The sequence below is a fragment of the Hyaena hyaena genome, unplaced genomic scaffold (genome assembly GCF_003009895.1).
Source record: "Hyaena hyaena isolate Hyena2069 unplaced genomic scaffold, ASM300989v1 scaffold_4, whole genome shotgun sequence".
Lineage (NCBI taxonomy): Eukaryota > Metazoa > Chordata > Mammalia > Carnivora > Hyaenidae > Hyaena > Hyaena hyaena.
In genome coordinates this window covers 6,341,383-6,358,989 of record NW_024080636.1, presented here as the reverse complement: position 1 = coordinate 6,358,989, position 17,607 = coordinate 6,341,383, and the positions used below count along the sequence as shown (strand labels likewise).

Genomic DNA, 17,607 nt, shown 5'->3' with positions numbered 1-17,607 from the left:
AGACCAGATGCGCAGATTCAAGACGCCCATCCACACGGCACCCGTACTGGCCTCGGTTCCCTGCGCCCACCTGGAGGGCCTGGCCTGCCCGCCGCCCCCAGAGGCTCCAGGCAGCATTTTCTGTGCCAAGGGAGGAAGGGCCACCCGGACCCCGCCTGTCATTACGACCCGCCAGGGAGGCGCTACTGAGCTCCATGCACGCGCGGCAACTGTGACCGGGACCCTGAGACCAGCGCAAAGCGAAGCCACCTCCTCCTGGACGAGCGCCCTCCAAACGCTCCCCGAGAGCGCCCCGGGTCCGCACCGCCCCGACTCCCTCGCACGCACCCCAGGCCCCTCCTCGACCCGCCGTCTAGCCCCTCTCCTCCTCTCACCCAGCCCCTCCAGGCCCCCTCCCCGCTCCCCGTCCCGCCCCTCCCCCGCCACCCGGCCCCTCCTCGGTCCCCTCAACTCCGCAGCTCCCAGCACCCCTCCGTCCCCCCACCCCGTACCCCAGGCCCCTCCTCTCCCCCCACTCCGCCCTTCCTCGGCCCCCACCCCCTGCGGATCCCAAGACCCCTCCGCCCCCCCTTTGCGTCCAGGGCTCCTCCTCTCACCCCGTCTGGCCCTGCCCCTCCCCCGCCCTCCCCCGCCCCTCCGGGCCCCCTCTCGGTCCCCGCGGCCGCCCTGCGTACGAGGTGACGCAGCGCCGCCGGCCCCGCGCGCCCCGCCCGCCCCGCGCTGTCCCCGCCGCCGCCGCGCGGCCGGGCTCCAGGGGCCGCTAACGGTCCCGCGCCCCTCGGCGTCCGCGCCCCCGCCCGGCTCCGCGCCCTGCCGAGCAGGCGGCGCCGGCGGGCGACGGGCGCGATGGGGGCGGCGGAGCCGCTGCACTCGGTGCTGTGGGTGAAGCGGCAGCGCTGCGCCGTGAGCCTGGACCCCGCGCGGGCGCTGCTGCGCTGGTGGCGGAGCCCGGGGCCCGGAGCCGGCGCCCCCGGCGCGGGTGAGTGTCGCCGCGGCCCGCGGGCCCGGCGGGGCGACGTGGCGGGGCCCGGGGAGGGGGCGGGGGCGCGCTCCGGCGCCGCGGGGCTGTGCGCTCCGGGAACCCGGTGACCAAGGGCGAGTCGGGGCGGTGCGGCGGGGAGGGCGGGGGACCCGGCGCCCTGCGGCCCCTGCGGCCCCTGCGGCCCCTGATGCCCCCCCGGCGGGGCGGCCTGCGGCCCGGGACGCGCCTCCCGATCGCGGCCGCATCGCCCGACCGCCCGCAGAAAGCCGAAGGGCACCTTCTGGGTGAGATGGGTTACGGATGGGTCCCCGGGGGGGCCGGCGCGCCGCGCTCGATTTCGGTTTAACCCGGGGGCGGACGATTTTGTTTCGCGGGTCCAGCCCCGAGAGGCAGCCTTGCAGGGTAGGGGGTTGTTGCTGTAAAGTCGAGGGAGGGACTCAGGGCCTTGCGTCTGGGATGTGCGGGGGGGGGGGGGGGGGGGGGGGGGGGCGTGGTGGGGAGTTGGTTTGGGTACAGCGGGCTGGACGCATGACCTTCAGAGGCTCTCTCCATTCGGAGAAGTGTAATTTGGATAAAAATGGAGAGGGCACACCCGGCGCAGGGGACACTCCCCCCAGGGGCTCCCTGGCAGAGCTGTCTGCTGGCAGAGGGACGGGCAGAGGCTTAGGAGATGTCATTGGATCCCGGGAGGGAGGAGGAGGGTTACCCAGGGCTGTGTTGGACGGTGGGAAGGCCAAGGAAGGCCGAGGAAGCCCGGAGGGGCAGTGTGGGTGTGCTCCCTTCATTCATTTGTCTTGTGCAAGTTTTTATCCTGGGCCTCTGGGGAGGTGGGGGGGTGCGGTGGTGTCCTAGCTCAGTGCCTGTGGCTAAGTCCCTCCCGCCGTGGGTCATTTTCCCTGGAAGGAAGCCAGAGGGGTGCACCTGCGGGGGGCGTGTATGTCTGAGGAGAAGACCCCGGCTGGGTGGTGGCAGATGGTGGGTAGGGGTGGGGCCAGCAGCCATCACTTAGGTGGCCGCGCTTGAGCACAGGAGAGACCTGTGCGCGTGGAGGAGAGGTCGTGCAGGTGGGATGAGTAAGGGCCCTAAGACCAGGCAGGGGGTGGATCTCAGCCGAAGGGATCCCAGGGGCTGGAAGGGATCCCAGGGGCTGACGTGGGACTCCTCTTTCACCGTGAGGGCTTTATCGAGCTCAACCTTCTTAAAGGATCCGCGGAGAGTGAACAGAGGAAGCACAGTTAAGGGACCTGGCCAGGCGGGGGTGGGGGGCGAACAGGGCGGGGTGTGCGTGAGGCGCGTGAGCTGAGTTCAGGAATTCAGTCCACTGAAGTCACCGCACAAGACGCAGCCATTTATTGTTTTAATCATTGTGGGTGGGGGTGGGGATGGCAGAGGTGGGGATTCCCTGGGGCAGAATTGGGGTGCCCCGGGCGCTTCCTGATGCTGAGGCTGTGAGGCTCCCAGGTTGGAGGAGGTGTGTGGGTAGAGCCAAAACAGGCAGGGCCGAGGTCAAGGGTGGCCTCAAACCCACGATCAGTACTTGGTTTCCGGCCGTGGGGTCACCAGAAGCACTGTCCGCAGAGAGCCTGTCTGGCTAGGTGTCTGAGACTTCACTCCTGTGTGATCTTACTGATGTCCCTTTGGGAGAAATGTGTTGCCTCAGATATCACCCTGCGCCTCTTGGCACCACCCACCAGGGCCCCGTGTCTCCCTCTGGGTCTCTAACGCTGCAGGGAGGTACCCGGCCCCGCCCTGAGGGCTTTGAGCATCTCTGTACGTTTCCAGGCTTGAGAATGTGGCCCTTCCATGTGGCCATCGCGCTGCTCTTCCTTCCGCGTGTGTCATGTTCACACACAGCCCCGGCCAGGCAGCTGTTCCCAAACTTAACACGCGAAGAGACCCGGCTATGGGGCGTCTAAGTAACTGCCCCACTGGCGGTCCAAACACGAGCTCGATCCCCACCAGCCACTGGCAGTGTGGCCCTGTCAAGCCTCAGCGCCGCGTGGACACTGGAAAGACCCCTCCCCTGTGGGCTGCCCAGGTGGGAAGCCCTGCGTTGCCTGATTTAGCGCCGGCACCCTCCGCCAGCGGCTGATGGTTTCCGGTGGTCGGTGGCTGGGCCTGCGTGGGGGCCGTGCCCCCTTGGGTTGCTCGCTCCCGCCGGCGGCTCACTTCCACGGCTGCTGGTCCTCTCTCTTGGGAGCATTGTTGTTTTGCATCCACAGAGGGTGAAGGCGCTCTGTGAGTTCATCTGGAGCCTTCTCCCTGGAGGGGCCTGGGCTGCGGGAGCCCTGGCTGGTGGACTTCCTGCAGGAAGACGCCTGTTCCCGACGCTGTTCTCCAACACCAGCTGCCGCACGGGGTGAGCTTTGCAGAAACTGTTGCGCCAGTCCGTCGGCTTTTCTTCACTTCTCTGCGCCCCCAAAGGGAAGTAGGCCCGTGGCTGGTGACCGCATGCCGGAGGTCGGTAGGGTCCGGAGGGCCCAAGGGAGAGGTCAGAGAAGGGAGCCGAGCCAGGGCCGCCCCGTGCGGCCACTTCGGTAATTTCACCCGACCCTCTTGTGTCTTGAGAATATCGCTCCTGTTTTCAGCGTGAAAACTGGAAGCCGCGAACTGATTGCTCCCAGAGGCGGAAGGTGTCCAGGAGGGAGCCGGTTGTTTGGTCCAGGCACGTGCCCCGGCCTCCGCGGCTCGGTGTTGGAGAGCGAGGTGGGGATGAGTAAATCGGAGGGGCAGAGTTGTCTGGTCTCCGAGCGGACCGCCCCCGAGGGCGCTGTGAGAGTCGGGCTGCTGGGTGCCAGCCTGGCCGGAAGTGGAGCCGACTGAAAACAGGAAACCGGCAGAGGCCTCCTGTGTCAAAGGGGGTCGTGCTAGTTGAACTTGAAACAGATTGTAGCTGTAGCCGGCTCTCACCACCAGACTCTGAATGTGGTCTTTTAGGGTCGGGGCTGGCAGAAACGTGTGTGTGTGTGTGTCTGTGTGTCTGTGTGTGTGTGTGTCTGTGTGTCTGTGTGTGTCGGGGGGTTGGGGTGGGGGGTGGACACGGCCGGGGCCACCTGGAATGCCCCAAGGCTGGTGCTGAGCTCCTTGGTCAGGTCACTGCTGTATTTACAAAGCGTTGTCTCTAATTAATACTGGCTGTGGAGTGCCAGGCAAAACGTAGGCAAGCCACAGACACTTAAAGAAAATTTAAAATCTAGAAAACACCGACGGAAAGGCACTCACACAAAAATTACCCTTCGTCTCACGCTTAGGCAGTGAATACTATTTGGTGTTTTTGTCTATGTGAATATGCATGAAAGAAAAGCTGGGGAAATATAGTGCAGAATGTTTTCTATGGTTTTCTATAGTTTTCTATTTACTCACTTAAAATCTGACTTTTTAAAGTCAACTTTATGGGCGCACCTGGGGGGGTCAGCCAGTGAAGCGTCAGACTTTGGCTCAGACCATGATCTTATGGTTCGTGAGTTCGAGCCCCGTGTCGGGCTCCGTGCTGACAGCTGGGAGCCTGGACCCTGGTTCACATCCTGTCTGTCTCTCTCACTCTCTCTCTCTGCCCCTCCCTGACTTGTGCTCTCTCTTTCTTTCTCAAAAATAAATAAACATAAAAAAAATTCAAGGTCAACTTTATTGAAGTATAATTTGCACACAGTAAAATTCACACATTTAGGGATATAGTTTGGGGAATTTTGATCAACATATGCATCCACCTAAACATCACCCTATCAGGATATAGAACATTCTAGTTGCCCCAGAACCTTCCTCCGTGCTCCATCCCTCAGTCTCTGCCCTGCTTTATCACCAGGAACGGATTTGACCTCTAACAGAATTTCCTATAAATGGAATCATGAGATATGTGCTTTTCCTGTCTCTGGCTTCTTCATCTCCCTTAATCTTGTTTCAACTCATCACGTATCAATGGTCAGCTCTTCCTTATCACAAAGTAATACTGCGTTATATGAGTAAACCGGTTTGTTTATTCACCGTATGGACTTTGGGACCATTTCCAGTGTTTGGTTGTATGAAAAAGATGCTGATCATTTGTGTAAACGTCCTTTTGGGGGCATGTACTGTCCTTTCTCTTGGGTGTATATTTAGGAACAGAAAGCTGGCCTAGGAAAGCACAGGTCTTTTTTTTTTTTTTTAATGTTTTTTTTTTTTTTATTTATTTCTGAGAGAGAGAGAAAGAGACAGTGTGAGCAGGGGAGGATCAGAGAGAGAGGGAGACACAGAATCTGAAACAGGCTCCAGGCTCTGAGCTGAGCTGTCAGCACAGAGCCCAACACGGGGCTTGAACCCACGAGCCGTGAGATCATGACCTGAGCCGAAGTTGGACACCCAACCGACTGAGCCCCCCGGGCGCCCCGGAAAGCACAGATCTTAAGACGTGATTTTTCTTTGCTGTGCAGTGTTTCATTACATGAACATCACAAATGCCCTTTTTATTTGTTGATACTCTAAAAGTTCCTCAAAATCAGACTTGGACGGATTAAAGATTTTCATGAAGAAAATTAGTCCAAGAAAACAGAAGAGAAATTATAGTGTTGGAATGTGGGAAGACCTCCCTATCCAAGGTGGACTCCAGAATATACAGAAAAATCTGAATTATTTCAATAAATAAAAACCTTAAAATATTTTGGTAAGACTCTGTAATCTAAAAAACGATGGGGATGAGTGATATTTGCAACAAATATGATAGAGGAGTAAAATTAAGAAAATATTTTTAAAAATTTTAATGTTTTCATTCTTGAGAAAGATAGGCGCAGAGCATGCATTGGGGGAGTGCAGAGAGAGAGAGGGAGACACAGAATTGGAAGCAGGCTCCAGGCTCCGAGCTGTCAGCACAGAGCCCGACGCGGGGCTCAAACTCATGAACCTTGAGATCATGACCTGAGCTGAAGTCAGACTCCCAACCGATTGAGCCACCCAGGCGCCCCAAGGAAACTTTTAAACATATAAAAATTGATTTTACAAAATCCATTGGGAACAATACATACAAGCCGTTCACAGAAGCAAACAACTCAAGGCGGGTGATGAGCATCCGGGTAGATCCTGAAGCCAAAACACCATAAAGAACGGAGCCGCTTGTGACGAGTGTGTGAGCTGCTTTGGGAAGTTAATCTGACAATGTTTTGAAAATAGTTTTTAAAATGGTACATTATTTGACCCATCAATCTCATATCTGATCAGTTATCTCAAGGAAAAACATGCGTATTTAAGGCACTGTCTTTCATCCTTTAGAAGATAATATTTTCTTTGTGTATTAAGATGCTGTTGATACTTTTTACTCCCACCCCCACCCCCCAATTAATTCTTCTTCAACAGTCCAGATTTTTGCATCACACACCTTCCGACAGAAGGTAGTTGGTCCCTGCCCTTGGCATTGCTGTTTCATGAGCCTCACCTGCAGTCTTACCCTGAGTTCATGGTCGGCGTGATCAGCATCGTGTGGTCCTGATGCTTTCTCTGCATCCTGACTTCTCTTGAGCTGTGGTTCCAAGGTTCTAATGACCCCTGATTCCACGCCCGAGGCAGCCAGCATCTCCGATGCTAGCCCCCAGCGGCAGCTTCTCGGCTTTTCACTCGGGGGCCTGGGTGCCTGGCAGCCGGCTGCTGTATCAGGGTCTTGCCGTCCCCACCACTGGCTCAGACGCTTCCTGCCACTTCCCGCCTCCGGGCTTCGCCCACCTGTCTCCCGTCTTTCTCGTTCACTGTGTCACCTCCTTAGAACATTCTTGTGATGGTGGAACCGCAGCTTGTGCGATTGGAAGTCTGGAAAGCACCTGGAGCCCTGCTAAAGCAGCCGTGGTGCCTCAGGCCCGCACAGGCAGCTGGCTGGTCATACCTGCACTGGTGCCTACTCTTCTAGAAGGTTCTCCCACATGTACCACTCGCTCGCTGGCCGCATGGGCTTCCTGTTGCCGCTTCTGGGTTTGCTTTCAAGGCTTCCAGGTCTGGCCCCGTGGTACCCACCCCACCTGCTGCCCTCTGCTTCAGCACCGTTTCTCTCCCAGATGCTTTTCCTTCCTGTTCCCAGGTTCGAATCTTACCTTCCTTCCAGGCCTGGCCCTGCTGGTGCTTTGCCTTACAGCAGCCTTTTTCTTTTGAGTTTTGTGTAGCCTGGTGTGTCCCCTCTCTGCTAGTTCCTTCTCTCTGCTTTGTGTCCTGAATTTGGCTTTTTACATTTCTGTGTTTGTCTCTTCTCCCCTGCATCCTCCTGGAGGGCAGAATTCCGTGTCCTCTGGATTCATCCCTGATCCCGTTCTCTGGGCGCTCCCCGCCGAGCAGTGAGAGGGGCGGCGGTGCAGACACCGCAGGTCCCAGCACCCCTGCAGGAAGAGCTGGGGGAGAGGCTCCCAGTAGTGATTTCTAGCTCTGTTTGCTCTTAAGAGCCCTTGCTTTTATCTCTGGAGGGGAGCGCGTGTGAAGCCACGGGGAGTGACTAGGAGGTGGGAGAGTTCGTGCAAAGCCCACCAGTTCTCCACTGTCCTGAAGGGCAACACCGTCTGTCAGGTGCCCACCCGATGTGTGCTGGAAGTCTTATGCGCGCCCCGTTACGAAGCCACGAGTAATGCAGATGGTCAGGTTAGATAAAGCCCGGGACCTGCCCGTTGTGCTATGAGGAACCTCAGTATCTCTGCGTAGGGAACGAATGGCAACGCTGCCTGCCTATTTCACGGAAGAAGAGTCCCGATTTGGGTACGTGCCTCCATAGGAGCATGTGCACAGGCTTCGCCTTCTCAGCAGATGTCAGAAAGCGGCCGGCCTGCCCAGAGTGTCTCCTCGGTCCTGGCCACAGTTCCTGTCAGTGGCCAAACATGGTCATAAAAACTGTAATTTTTCGGAGATTATTCAAGGTTAACTTTTACTTGTTGTTCTAAGATAGGTCTGTAAACATTTTCTTTCTCTTTTATGTTTGTTTATTTTTGAGAGAGAGAGAGAGAGAGAGAGACAGAGCAGGAGCAGGAGAGGGACAGAGAGAGGGAGACACAGAATCTGAAGCAGGTTCCAGGCTTTAAGCTGTCAGCACAGAGCCGAGGCGGGGCTCGAACTCGCAGACCCTGAGATCATGACCTGAGCTGAAGTCGGGTGCCACCAACATTTTCTTAAAGGGCCAGATAGCAAATATTTTAGGCTTTGTGGGTCAGAGTCCCTCAGCTCTGCTGTTTTAGCACGGAAGCAGCTACAGATGGTGTGTGCATGAATTCATGTGGCTGCGTGCCAATAAAACTTTATTTATAAACGCAGGCAGCTGGCTGGATTTGGCCTGCAGCTTGCTGACCCTGCTCTCAGTCATTATTTGTGAAGGGGGAATAACCATGTGATGTATTGTAAAAGCAGCTGATGCAGAGGATAAAAATATTCTATCCTTCAAAACAAGCAAGCAAACCAATCTAGTCATCTGGAAAAACCGATACCGCGGTTTGGGGAGCACACCCGCTCGGGTTCTGGTCCCACCGTGCCCTGGTCTGTAAGCAGAAAGCCCATCCTCCCTCTGAGAAATAGCACATCCGTGTGCAGACTGGCCTTCGACATCAGAAATTGATCTGTCTCCTTTCTCTCTGACCAGTTTCACACAAGCCTGCCTACACCCCCCAGAGTTTGAAGTAGTGCAAGAATAAAGGAGCGGGTCGGAGTGATGTAGTCCGTGGTGGTGTCTGTTCCATGGGCACTTGGAAGACTGTGTATTCTGCTACTGTTGGGGGGGAGTGTTGGAGAAATGTGATGGATCCTATTGTTTGATGATGGTGTTGGTTCCTAAAATCCTTGCTGATCTTCTGTCTCATTGTTCTGTCAGTTGTTGAAGTCCCCTGTGTAATTGTGGGCTTCTCTATCTTGCCCTGGAGTTCTATCATGGTTTGCCTTATGTGTTTTCCCGCTCTGTTGTTTGATGCATACACCTTCAGGGTTGCTGTGTCTTCGTTTGGGGTTGACCCTTTTTCATTATGTAACATGCCTGTCTGTGTCAGGTGATTGCCTTTGTTCTGAGATCTACTTTATGTATTAATAAGCCACTCCTACTTTCTTTTGATTAACGTTTGCATGATGTGTCTTTTCCATCCTTTTACTTTCTACCTGTTCCATAGTTACATTTGCAGTGAGTTTAGACAACATACAGTTAAGTCATGTTTTTAAACGCCTGTCTTCTTAATGTAAATTTTGATGTTAGGGTTTAAATCTGCCATTTTATTTTTTGTTTTCTATTTTCTTTATGATTTTCATTTCTCTGTTTTCTGTTTCCTTCCTTCCTGTGGATTACTTCATTTTTTTAGAATTAGGTTTTGATTTATATGTACATCTTTATTAGTTTTATATTGTGGTAAAATGTCTGCATTGTTTTTGTTCTGATTTTAGTGTAGGTGCTACTGATGTGAACACAGTCCACATTACTCTTTTTTAATGTTTATTTATTTTGCGAGAGCACATGCAGACACACACAAACAGGGGGAGAGGCACAGAGAGAGGAGAGAGAGAGGCCCAAGCCGTTTCCATGCTGTCAGTACGGAACCCAGCGAGGGACTCAATTCCATGAACCATGAGATCATGACTTGAACCAAAATCAATAGTCAGACACTCAGCTGACTGAGCCACCCACGCACCCCAATCTGTATTGTTTTTTTAATGCGTTTCTTTGTGTAGCCTCTGAGTGGTCGGTTTACGTAAATGTAACTTGCCCCAGTTTGCTGGTGCTGTCATTTTACCAGTTTGGGTAAAGTATAGAAAGCTTACCTCTCTGCATCACCCTCCTCTCCTGTTTTATTTTATGAGTGCCTTGATCTTTCCCTCCACAGGCATTTAGAACCACATTAGTGTTACAATTTTAGCTTCAACCCTCAAACATCATTTACGAAGGTCAAGAAAAGAAGAAATTCTGTTGGAGGGCACCTGGGTGGCTCAGTCGGTTAAGTGTCCGACTTCAGCTCAAGTCATGATCTCACGGGGCCCCGAGTCGGGCTCTATGCTGACAGCTCAGAGCCTAGAGCCTGCTTCAAATTCTGTGTCTCCCTCTCTCTCTCTGCTCCTCCCCAGCTTGTGTGCTCTCCCCCTCTGTTGCATTTGCCTGTATCTGTGCTCACCATGTTCTTTCTCTTTTTCTTTTTTTCAGGGAGCCTTCTATTTTTTCCTTTCTACTTCCTCTAGCCATTCTTTAGGAGAGGTGTGCTAGCAGCAAGTTCTCTTGGTCTTCCTTCAGCTGAGAATGTCTTGATTTCCCCTTTATTCCTGAAGGATATCTTTGCTGGGTATAAGATTCTGAGTTGACAGCTCTTTTCTTTCGGCACTGGAAGAATATTGTGCCACTTCTGTCCTCCATGCTTGCTGCTGAGAAATCCCCTGTCACTTGGTTGCTTTTCCCTCTATAGGCACATTGCTGTTTCTCTCTTTAGGATTTGACTTTAGGATTATTTTCTTTGACTATGCTGCGACTTTCAGAAGCTTGACTATGATGTGTCTTGGTTTGGATTTCTTTGTAAGTTACGTCTTTTGCCAAAGCTGGTAAGTTTTCAGCCATTATTTTTAAATACTTTTTCAGCCCCCCTCTCTCTCTACTTCTGGGACACCGGTGACATGAACATGAGATCTTTGGTTATGGTCCCACAGGCCCCTGAGGCTCTGTTCATTTTTTAAAAACTATTTTTCTCTGTTGTTCAAACTGAGTAATTTCTATCGTTTTGTCTTTCAGTTCACTGATTCTTTTCTCTGTCCCCTCCATTCTGTGGTCGAGTCTACCCCCTGCTTTCTATTTTGGTTATTGTGTTTTTGTTTTTCAGTTCTCAAATTTCTGTCTGGTTTACTTTTTCTATCTTTCCTTCCCTTGCCGAGTCTCTATAGGCCTTCATTGGCTCTTGTGTGAATTGCTTGGGGAACATTCTCGTCTGCTTGGAAGCGCTCGCCAGCATCCGTGCCATCTCAGTGTTGGCCTCCAGCGACTGTCTTTTCCCAGTCATTTGTAGAACTTCCCGGCTCTTACCGTGGTGACTGAGTTTTTATTGAAAGCGGACATTCTTGAATGATGTGAGATTTTGGATCTTATTTTAACCTTCTCTTTTAGCTGCCTTTCTCTGACACCGCTCCATCTGGGAAGAGGTGGCTAGTTACTGCCAGGTGGGGATTAGAAGGCCAAGTTCCACTTGGCCTTGTTGGCAACCAAGGAGGGCTCACTGCTGCCTGTGGGAGTTCTTCCCCGCTCTCCACTGATGCCTCCTGGGCTGGGAGGGGAGGGATGCCTCGTGACTGTTCCTTACAGGCTCCCCAATAACCTGGATGGGTGGAGTTGGGTGGTGGTGAAAGGTCTCCCTCCCCGCTGTGTCTCCTCTGACACCATCCCAGCAAGGAGGCCGAGAGCACAGGGCTCCCGCCGGGTGAGGGTTCGAGTCCAGCTCCCTTTCCATCTCCACGGGGAATGAGGCTGGTTACGAGCCGGCTGGATGACTGTTCCAGCCGCCTACTTGGGCTTTGCACCCATCACCCTGGCTAGGAGCACTGAAGGACCTCATTAACGCCCCCAGGGGTGCAAGTCCAGGCTCGTAGTCGGCCTTTGCTGGGATGTGGCTGGGTAGAGCCAGTGTGTTTCCTGGCCTAGAGCTCTTCTGGTCTAGAAGCTTCCTCTCTTGCTCTTCTGTCCTTTCCCTGGTCCTCTGGCTTTTATTGGAGGTTTGTGCCTGTGCCTGTTGGCATTTCCGAGTTGCTGGGTTCTTCAACAAGATGAGTGAGGCAGAAGGAGAACGCAGGGAACTCAGCACCATCTCCTTCCCTGGGTCCCGCGGCCCCAGAGCCTCCCTTCTTCTCTTACCTTCCAGAGTCGTGCTGTGGGTCATGCGTGACTCGGTGGCAGGCACAGGGAAAAGGGAACCCAGTCCATCATCTCAGAAGCACAGTTCCCTCTGCATTTTTGAGATACTTTTTCTTGGGATGCCTGGGGGCTCAGTCAGTTGAGTGTCCAACTCTAGGTTTCAGCTCAGGGTATGGATCCCAGGGCCCTGACTTTGAGCCCCACGTCCAGCTCTGCACTGACGGTGCGTAGCCTGCTTGAGACTCTCTCTCTCTCTCTCTCTCTCTCTGCCTCTCTCCTGTGCTCATTCTCTCTCTCTCAAAATAAAGTTTAAAAAAAATACTTTTTCTCTCTGTTCTTCAGAATGCAGTGACCTATTTTCAATCTCCTTGACTTTCCTGTATCGTAACCATTCAGTTACTGAGCACTCAGTGGACTTTTGATTTCAGATACTATACTTTCAATGCTAAATTTTCCATCTGTTTCCTTCAAGTGGTGTCTTTCTCTCTCACGAGTACTTCTGTCTCTCTGTTCACCTCAGGAATATCAGCTGCGCCTCGCCGAGCAGCGTTGCAAGGATGAGTTCAGAGTCGTTACCCGACGCCTCCAGCATCCGGGTCACCTTGGCTCGGGCGTGCGCCGTCTTTTCCCTGGAGAACGTCGGCATTTCCTGGTTCTTGCAAGTGTGTTGATTCATCTGTATTCCAGGCATTCGAATATTCTGTTGTAAGACTCTGTCCTGTTAAAATCCTTCAGAGAATTTTCTTGAACGGGTGCTTGGCGAGGTTGGGCTCAGATGGCAGGTGCCTCTCGTGTGGTGGGAGGCATGTCCGTGTCAGCCCGGCGCTCGACGCCTTTGCGTCCTGCTGGGGACCCGCCCTGAAGTTTGTCACACGGGGAGGCTGGGGCCTGGTGCTGGCGTGTGTGGCAGCTTGGCTCCCAAGGTGTGTGCCGCACGTGGGCAGCCAGGCCTGAGTCCGGGCCTGGGTCTGTTCACACACAGAGCCAGGACGCCCTCTCCAGCCTCTCCTCTGCCCTGCTCAGGCTCCTGCGCCCAGGGGGACAGGTGTGCTGTCCACATGCAGCCAGAGACACACACACTCGCTCTCCAGGGGCTGCTTCTCAGGCCTTTTGCACCTTCGAGTCGCAGTTAATTGTCTTTCTCCCTTCTGGTCCTGAGCTCCTAGTCCTGATCGGTGGGAGACAGAGAGACGGGTTGTGGGCCTCCCCGTCCCATCCCGCCGGGACCCGGACCCTTTGGGCTGCTCCCTGCCTCAGGAAGCCCTCCCCGCAGCCCTGGGGGTGATCTCACTACTGTCCCCGTTGCAGAGACAGCCACCTATGAGGGCGTGGATCCCAGGGTGGGGGCGCCGACTGGCCTTTGGAGCAGGTGGGGTCGGACCGAGCAGATGCTTGGAGTGGAAATCTGCCCTGACGCCAGTGGTGCGCTGCCGCCGGGCCCTGCAGGCCCCGTCACGGGACGGGGACGCTCGCCCAGGGTTGCGCGGGGTCTGAGGGGTGTAGAGGCCGCACAGGTGTGCACGGGGCCCAGGTCACACGGGAAGAGCCAGGGCCAGAACCCTCGGGGGCTCACTCAGTCTTTCTGGGGACGGTGTGCTGCGGGCTGGCTGGTGCCTGAAAGCCGGGCGCGGGAGGCGGGTCTGCCTTCGGGTCGGAAGAGGGTGAGGAGGGTGGTGGAGTCTGGGGGGCCGGGAGTTCCTCCTGCAAGCATCCGCAGGCATCTGCTGGGCGCCACAGGGCTGGACAGACAGACAGACAGGCCCTGCATGTGCGTGGGGCAGGCAGACCGGGACCCCACCCCCCGGGCTTGGTCCTGGGACTCGGTTAGGATGGGCCCAACAGGGGATGGGTGCTGTTTACTCTGGATGTGTCCCCAAAGTTAAGAAGAGACACTCTGGGGGCGCCTGGGTGGCTGTCAGTTGTGCGTCTGACTTTGATTCAGGTCGTGATCATGTAAAAATCGAAATTTCCAGCCTATCCTTGTGTGCAGCGAGCCGGCCTGTGGCCTTGAGGTGGGAGAGGGCCCTCAGGTCCCACCGCTCCCACACGTGCATGCGCACAGTCGGCCCTCACACAGCGTCCGTCCGTCTGTCCCCTGTACCTCCCTCCAGCCTCTCCTGGGCAGGCGTCGTGTGGGGGCAGTGCCAGGCCACAGCTTATCCACGCTGGAGACATTGTGGTGGAAAATCACCTCCCCGACACGTATGCTGCAGGAGATGACCTGTGATGCTTGCGGAGAGGTTGAAAACCAATTGCACTTCTCCACGGCATGCTCTTTCCTCCCGTCCACGGAGGCCACTTAGCCTGTCATCTCTGTGTGGCCCTCTCCCTGCTCTGAGCTGATGCTCAGCTGCCGGTGACACCACGCAGGGCCGAGGGACAGTCTGTGGTCAGCAGGGGCCTTGTGGAGGTCCCCAGGGCACATGCTGAATGAAGGGTGACCGCCAGTGGGGTCAGAGTCCCCAAAGGTCACCAGGGACACGGGCCATGTCCGTAGCCTTGCAGTCAGGCCTCGGGTCCGTGGTGGAGCAGTCACAGGCCAGCAGGTCACTCCCTGCTTCTCCTTCGTTGCCCATCTGACCACCCCGGGCGGTCACGGGGGGTCACCTGCTGGAGTGCTCCCGCGGGGCCGGAGCCGGCACTCAGCCGAGCTCTGCGGAACCATCTGGGCCCGTGGCCAGCTCTGCCTCCCCGGGGCCTCCGTGTGACTGTGCCCTTCTCCCCCGTCACACCCGCAAACTGTCTTCTGGCTCTGGGTGGCCACGCCCAGTCCGTGCAGAGTCCCTCAGTTAGAGGCTCGCCCGGGACGCCGCTTCCCCAGCTGCCGTGACGCGGAGGACCCTGGGCGTGAGTTACCGGAGGTCCAGCAGGTGCTCGCCCGGCTCCCGTTCTCCAACCAAAGCAGGTGTTGGTCCCGAGGCGCCGGGGCACGGGACGCTGCTGTCCGTGCCCTGCGAGGGCCAGTCTCGGCCGGGGCGGAGTGGCGTTGCCCCCAGCCCGTGGGGCGTGCGCGCCGTGTGGAGGGGATGTGCAGGTGCGGGGCACGACGTCCGGAACAGTCAGAGAGCGGCGTGCGGGCCTGGGGCAGTGATCACCCGTCTGTGTGGTATTCCTGGGGCCCCGTGGCAGCGGTGGGCTGACGCCCTGCTCTGGAGCTCAGGTTCCTTCAGCGGACGTGGGCTGAGCGTGTGCTGAGAGTGTTCCCGTCGCACACGATCGTGCGGGAGTCGGCACAGGTGCTGCCTGCTCAGACCTCGTGGCGCCAGCCCACCGGGGCGGCCCCTGTCGCTCCGGCTCCTCTGGGTGGGCGCAGGGGCTCGCGGGGCATGACTCCTCCCTCGGCCTCGGTGTCACCTGCCTCCAGAGCACACGGAAGGCTCAGACTTTGGCCCAGGATGTCAGGCTATGCCCTTGATCCCCTTGATTGTGAACTTGCTTCTGTTCTGGCCCCTTGTCGGCCTCCTAGGGGTGTGCGGGGGCCCTGCTGAGTGGCACGCTCCACCCGGCACGACCCGCCCCATTTGTGTGTGTTTGTGTGTGCGTGCACGCATTCACACACATAGGCCACCCTGGTGACACACATGAAGTCCCCCTCACATTGGACGCGAGGCCGCTGTGTGCGCTGTGCTCGGTTTCGTCCAGGAACTTGGGATGCACAGCTGGTTGGCAGTGGGCACGGTGTCTCTCATGGTCGTGACTGGGGAGTGAATCCAGTCGAGCGGGTCGCAGTGAGCACCGCGGAACCGACAGAACGGACCTGGCGGGGAGATCACAGACGGTAGAGCCCCGGCGGCTGTCTGCGGGCATCTCCTGTGACACTTCTGGGATGTGGTGGCCTGTCGGTCATCACCCTTACGGGAGGGCTAGCTGCCAGTCACCACGGCCACCCTCCCTGTGAAAGGAAGCACAAGGGAATTATATCTGTCATTGGCAAAGCTCCCAAACTTCGTTGCAACATTTCAGGCCATTTGGGGAAAGGACCTTATTACATGAGAACATTTTTTTGAGTTTGTAATAATTGTAATATTTGAACCAGGACCAGTGGCCGTTGAAACAGCCTTGAAATGTTATCAGAAGACACCCTGAGGAACTGAACGCATGGAGGCGGGGTGCCGGAGGCGGGCCGAGGGCCGATGGGGTGCGTGGGGGGCGGGGGCTCTGGGTCACGAGAGCTGCGTTCTGAGGAGAAGGATCATTTATAAAACCTGCAGAGCCTCGCAAGGTGGCCTGCCCCAGTGTGGTGTTTGTAAGGACGTTCTTACAAATGAGGTGCGAGTCCTCAGAACGAAAGATCCAGACACAGTGGCTGTACTTGGCTGCTTAATTATTGTTTAACAGAAAGTCCTCTCACCGATTTCGGAGTGTTGTGGCTGTCCGCATGCACCCCTGCGCCTGGGTCGGGCCTGGGGTTGTGGGGGCCTTCGGGACCTGGCGTGGGCGGGCGGGCGGCTCAGAGGCCCGTGTTTCCATGGACTTGTCACGGCTCGTGCTGCGCCTGCCGCCCGCCGTCTGTGACCGGGAGCTGTCCTGTGCGAAGCCGCCTGCCGAGTCCATCTGTGAAGCGAGGACCATATTTACCCTTTGAGCTGTTGTGAGGGTTACACACAGGTACACATCAGCACACACCTGCACCCGCTAACCGCGAGGCTCCTGCTGTGGTACCAGGCCTCCTGGCGTAGAGCCAGCGCATCGGCATCACACAACACACGGCGCCAGGCCCCCGTGAGGTGGTGACCCGTGGGGACACCCGGGCAGGGCTGTCCTCAGTGACCTGCCAGGGAGGCAGAGAAATGTGTGTGCGTGTGTGCAGTGATCACGGGCAGGGTGTGTGCAGATGAGGGAGGGGGCCTCACGGGGAGGTGGTGTTGAGGCTGGGAAGTGGGAAACCCTGGGTGAGGCAGGTGGCCGAGTGTGTGGGTGGGGGTACGTATCAGGTGTGATGTGAGTGTGCAGGGTGTGTGTGTGAGTGTGGTGTGTGTTCATCATGATGGGAGTGTGTGTGGTATGTGTGTATCTGCTATGATGTGTGTGGAGTGTGTGTATCTGGTGTGATGTGTGTGTGGAGTGTGTTTATCTGGTGTGATGTGTGTGGAGTGTGTGTACCTGGTGTGATGTGTGTGGTGTGTGTGTTTCTGGTGTGATGTGTGTGTGGTGTGTGTGTACCTGGTGTGTTGTGTGTGGTGTGTACCTGGTGTGTTGTGTGTGGTGTGTACCTGGTGTGATGTGTGTGGTGTGTGTGTACCTGGTGTGATGTGTGTGGAGTGTGTGTATCTGGTGTGATGTGTGTGGAGTGTGTGTATCTGGTGTGTTGTGTGTGGAGTGTATCTGGTGTGATGTGTGTGGTGTGTGTGTATCTGGTGTGATGTGTGTGTGGTGTGTGTGTACCTGGTGTGGTGTGTGTGGTGTGTGTGTACCTGATGTGATATGTGTGGTGTGTGTGTACCTGGTGTGATGTGTGTGGAGTGTGTGTACCTGGTGTGATGTGTGTGGAGTGTGTGTATCTGGTGTGATGTGTGTGGAGTGTGTGTATCTGGTGTGATGACTGGTGTGTGTGTACCTGGCGTGGTGTGAGTGTGCGGTGTGTGTGTGCTCGAGTCTGGTGATCTGCCTGAGGGACAGAGGTGGCCTCCACGTGAGTGTGGCCAGGCGTGGGTTACACATTCCAGGAAAACCTCACAAATCCGTCCGTGCCGCTCTGGAGTGTGTAGTATGCTGGGCAGGCGGTAGAATCTGTCATCAATGAAGAAGACAGAGGGAGTATCCTATCCTGAGATTGGTTTATAAAATGTTAATGGGATAAAATAAAAATATCAAAGGAATATTCAAATTGTATGGT

General features: G+C 56.0%; 1 protein-coding gene across 1 annotated transcript in view; it reads left to right on the top strand.

Annotated features, from left to right (window-relative positions):
- Window positions 1-723: 723 nt before the first annotated feature.
- The window catches only part of CERK (ceramide kinase), a gene marked incomplete at its 5' end in the record, with an annotated part of 47,116 nt that continues 30,232 nt past the window's right edge, over window positions 724-17,607 (top strand). Inside the window, one exon of the mRNA XM_039235669.1 lies at window positions 724-979. Within this exon, the coding sequence (XP_039091600.1) occupies window positions 724-979 (256 nt within the window). The remainder of the gene's footprint in view (window positions 980-17,607) is intronic.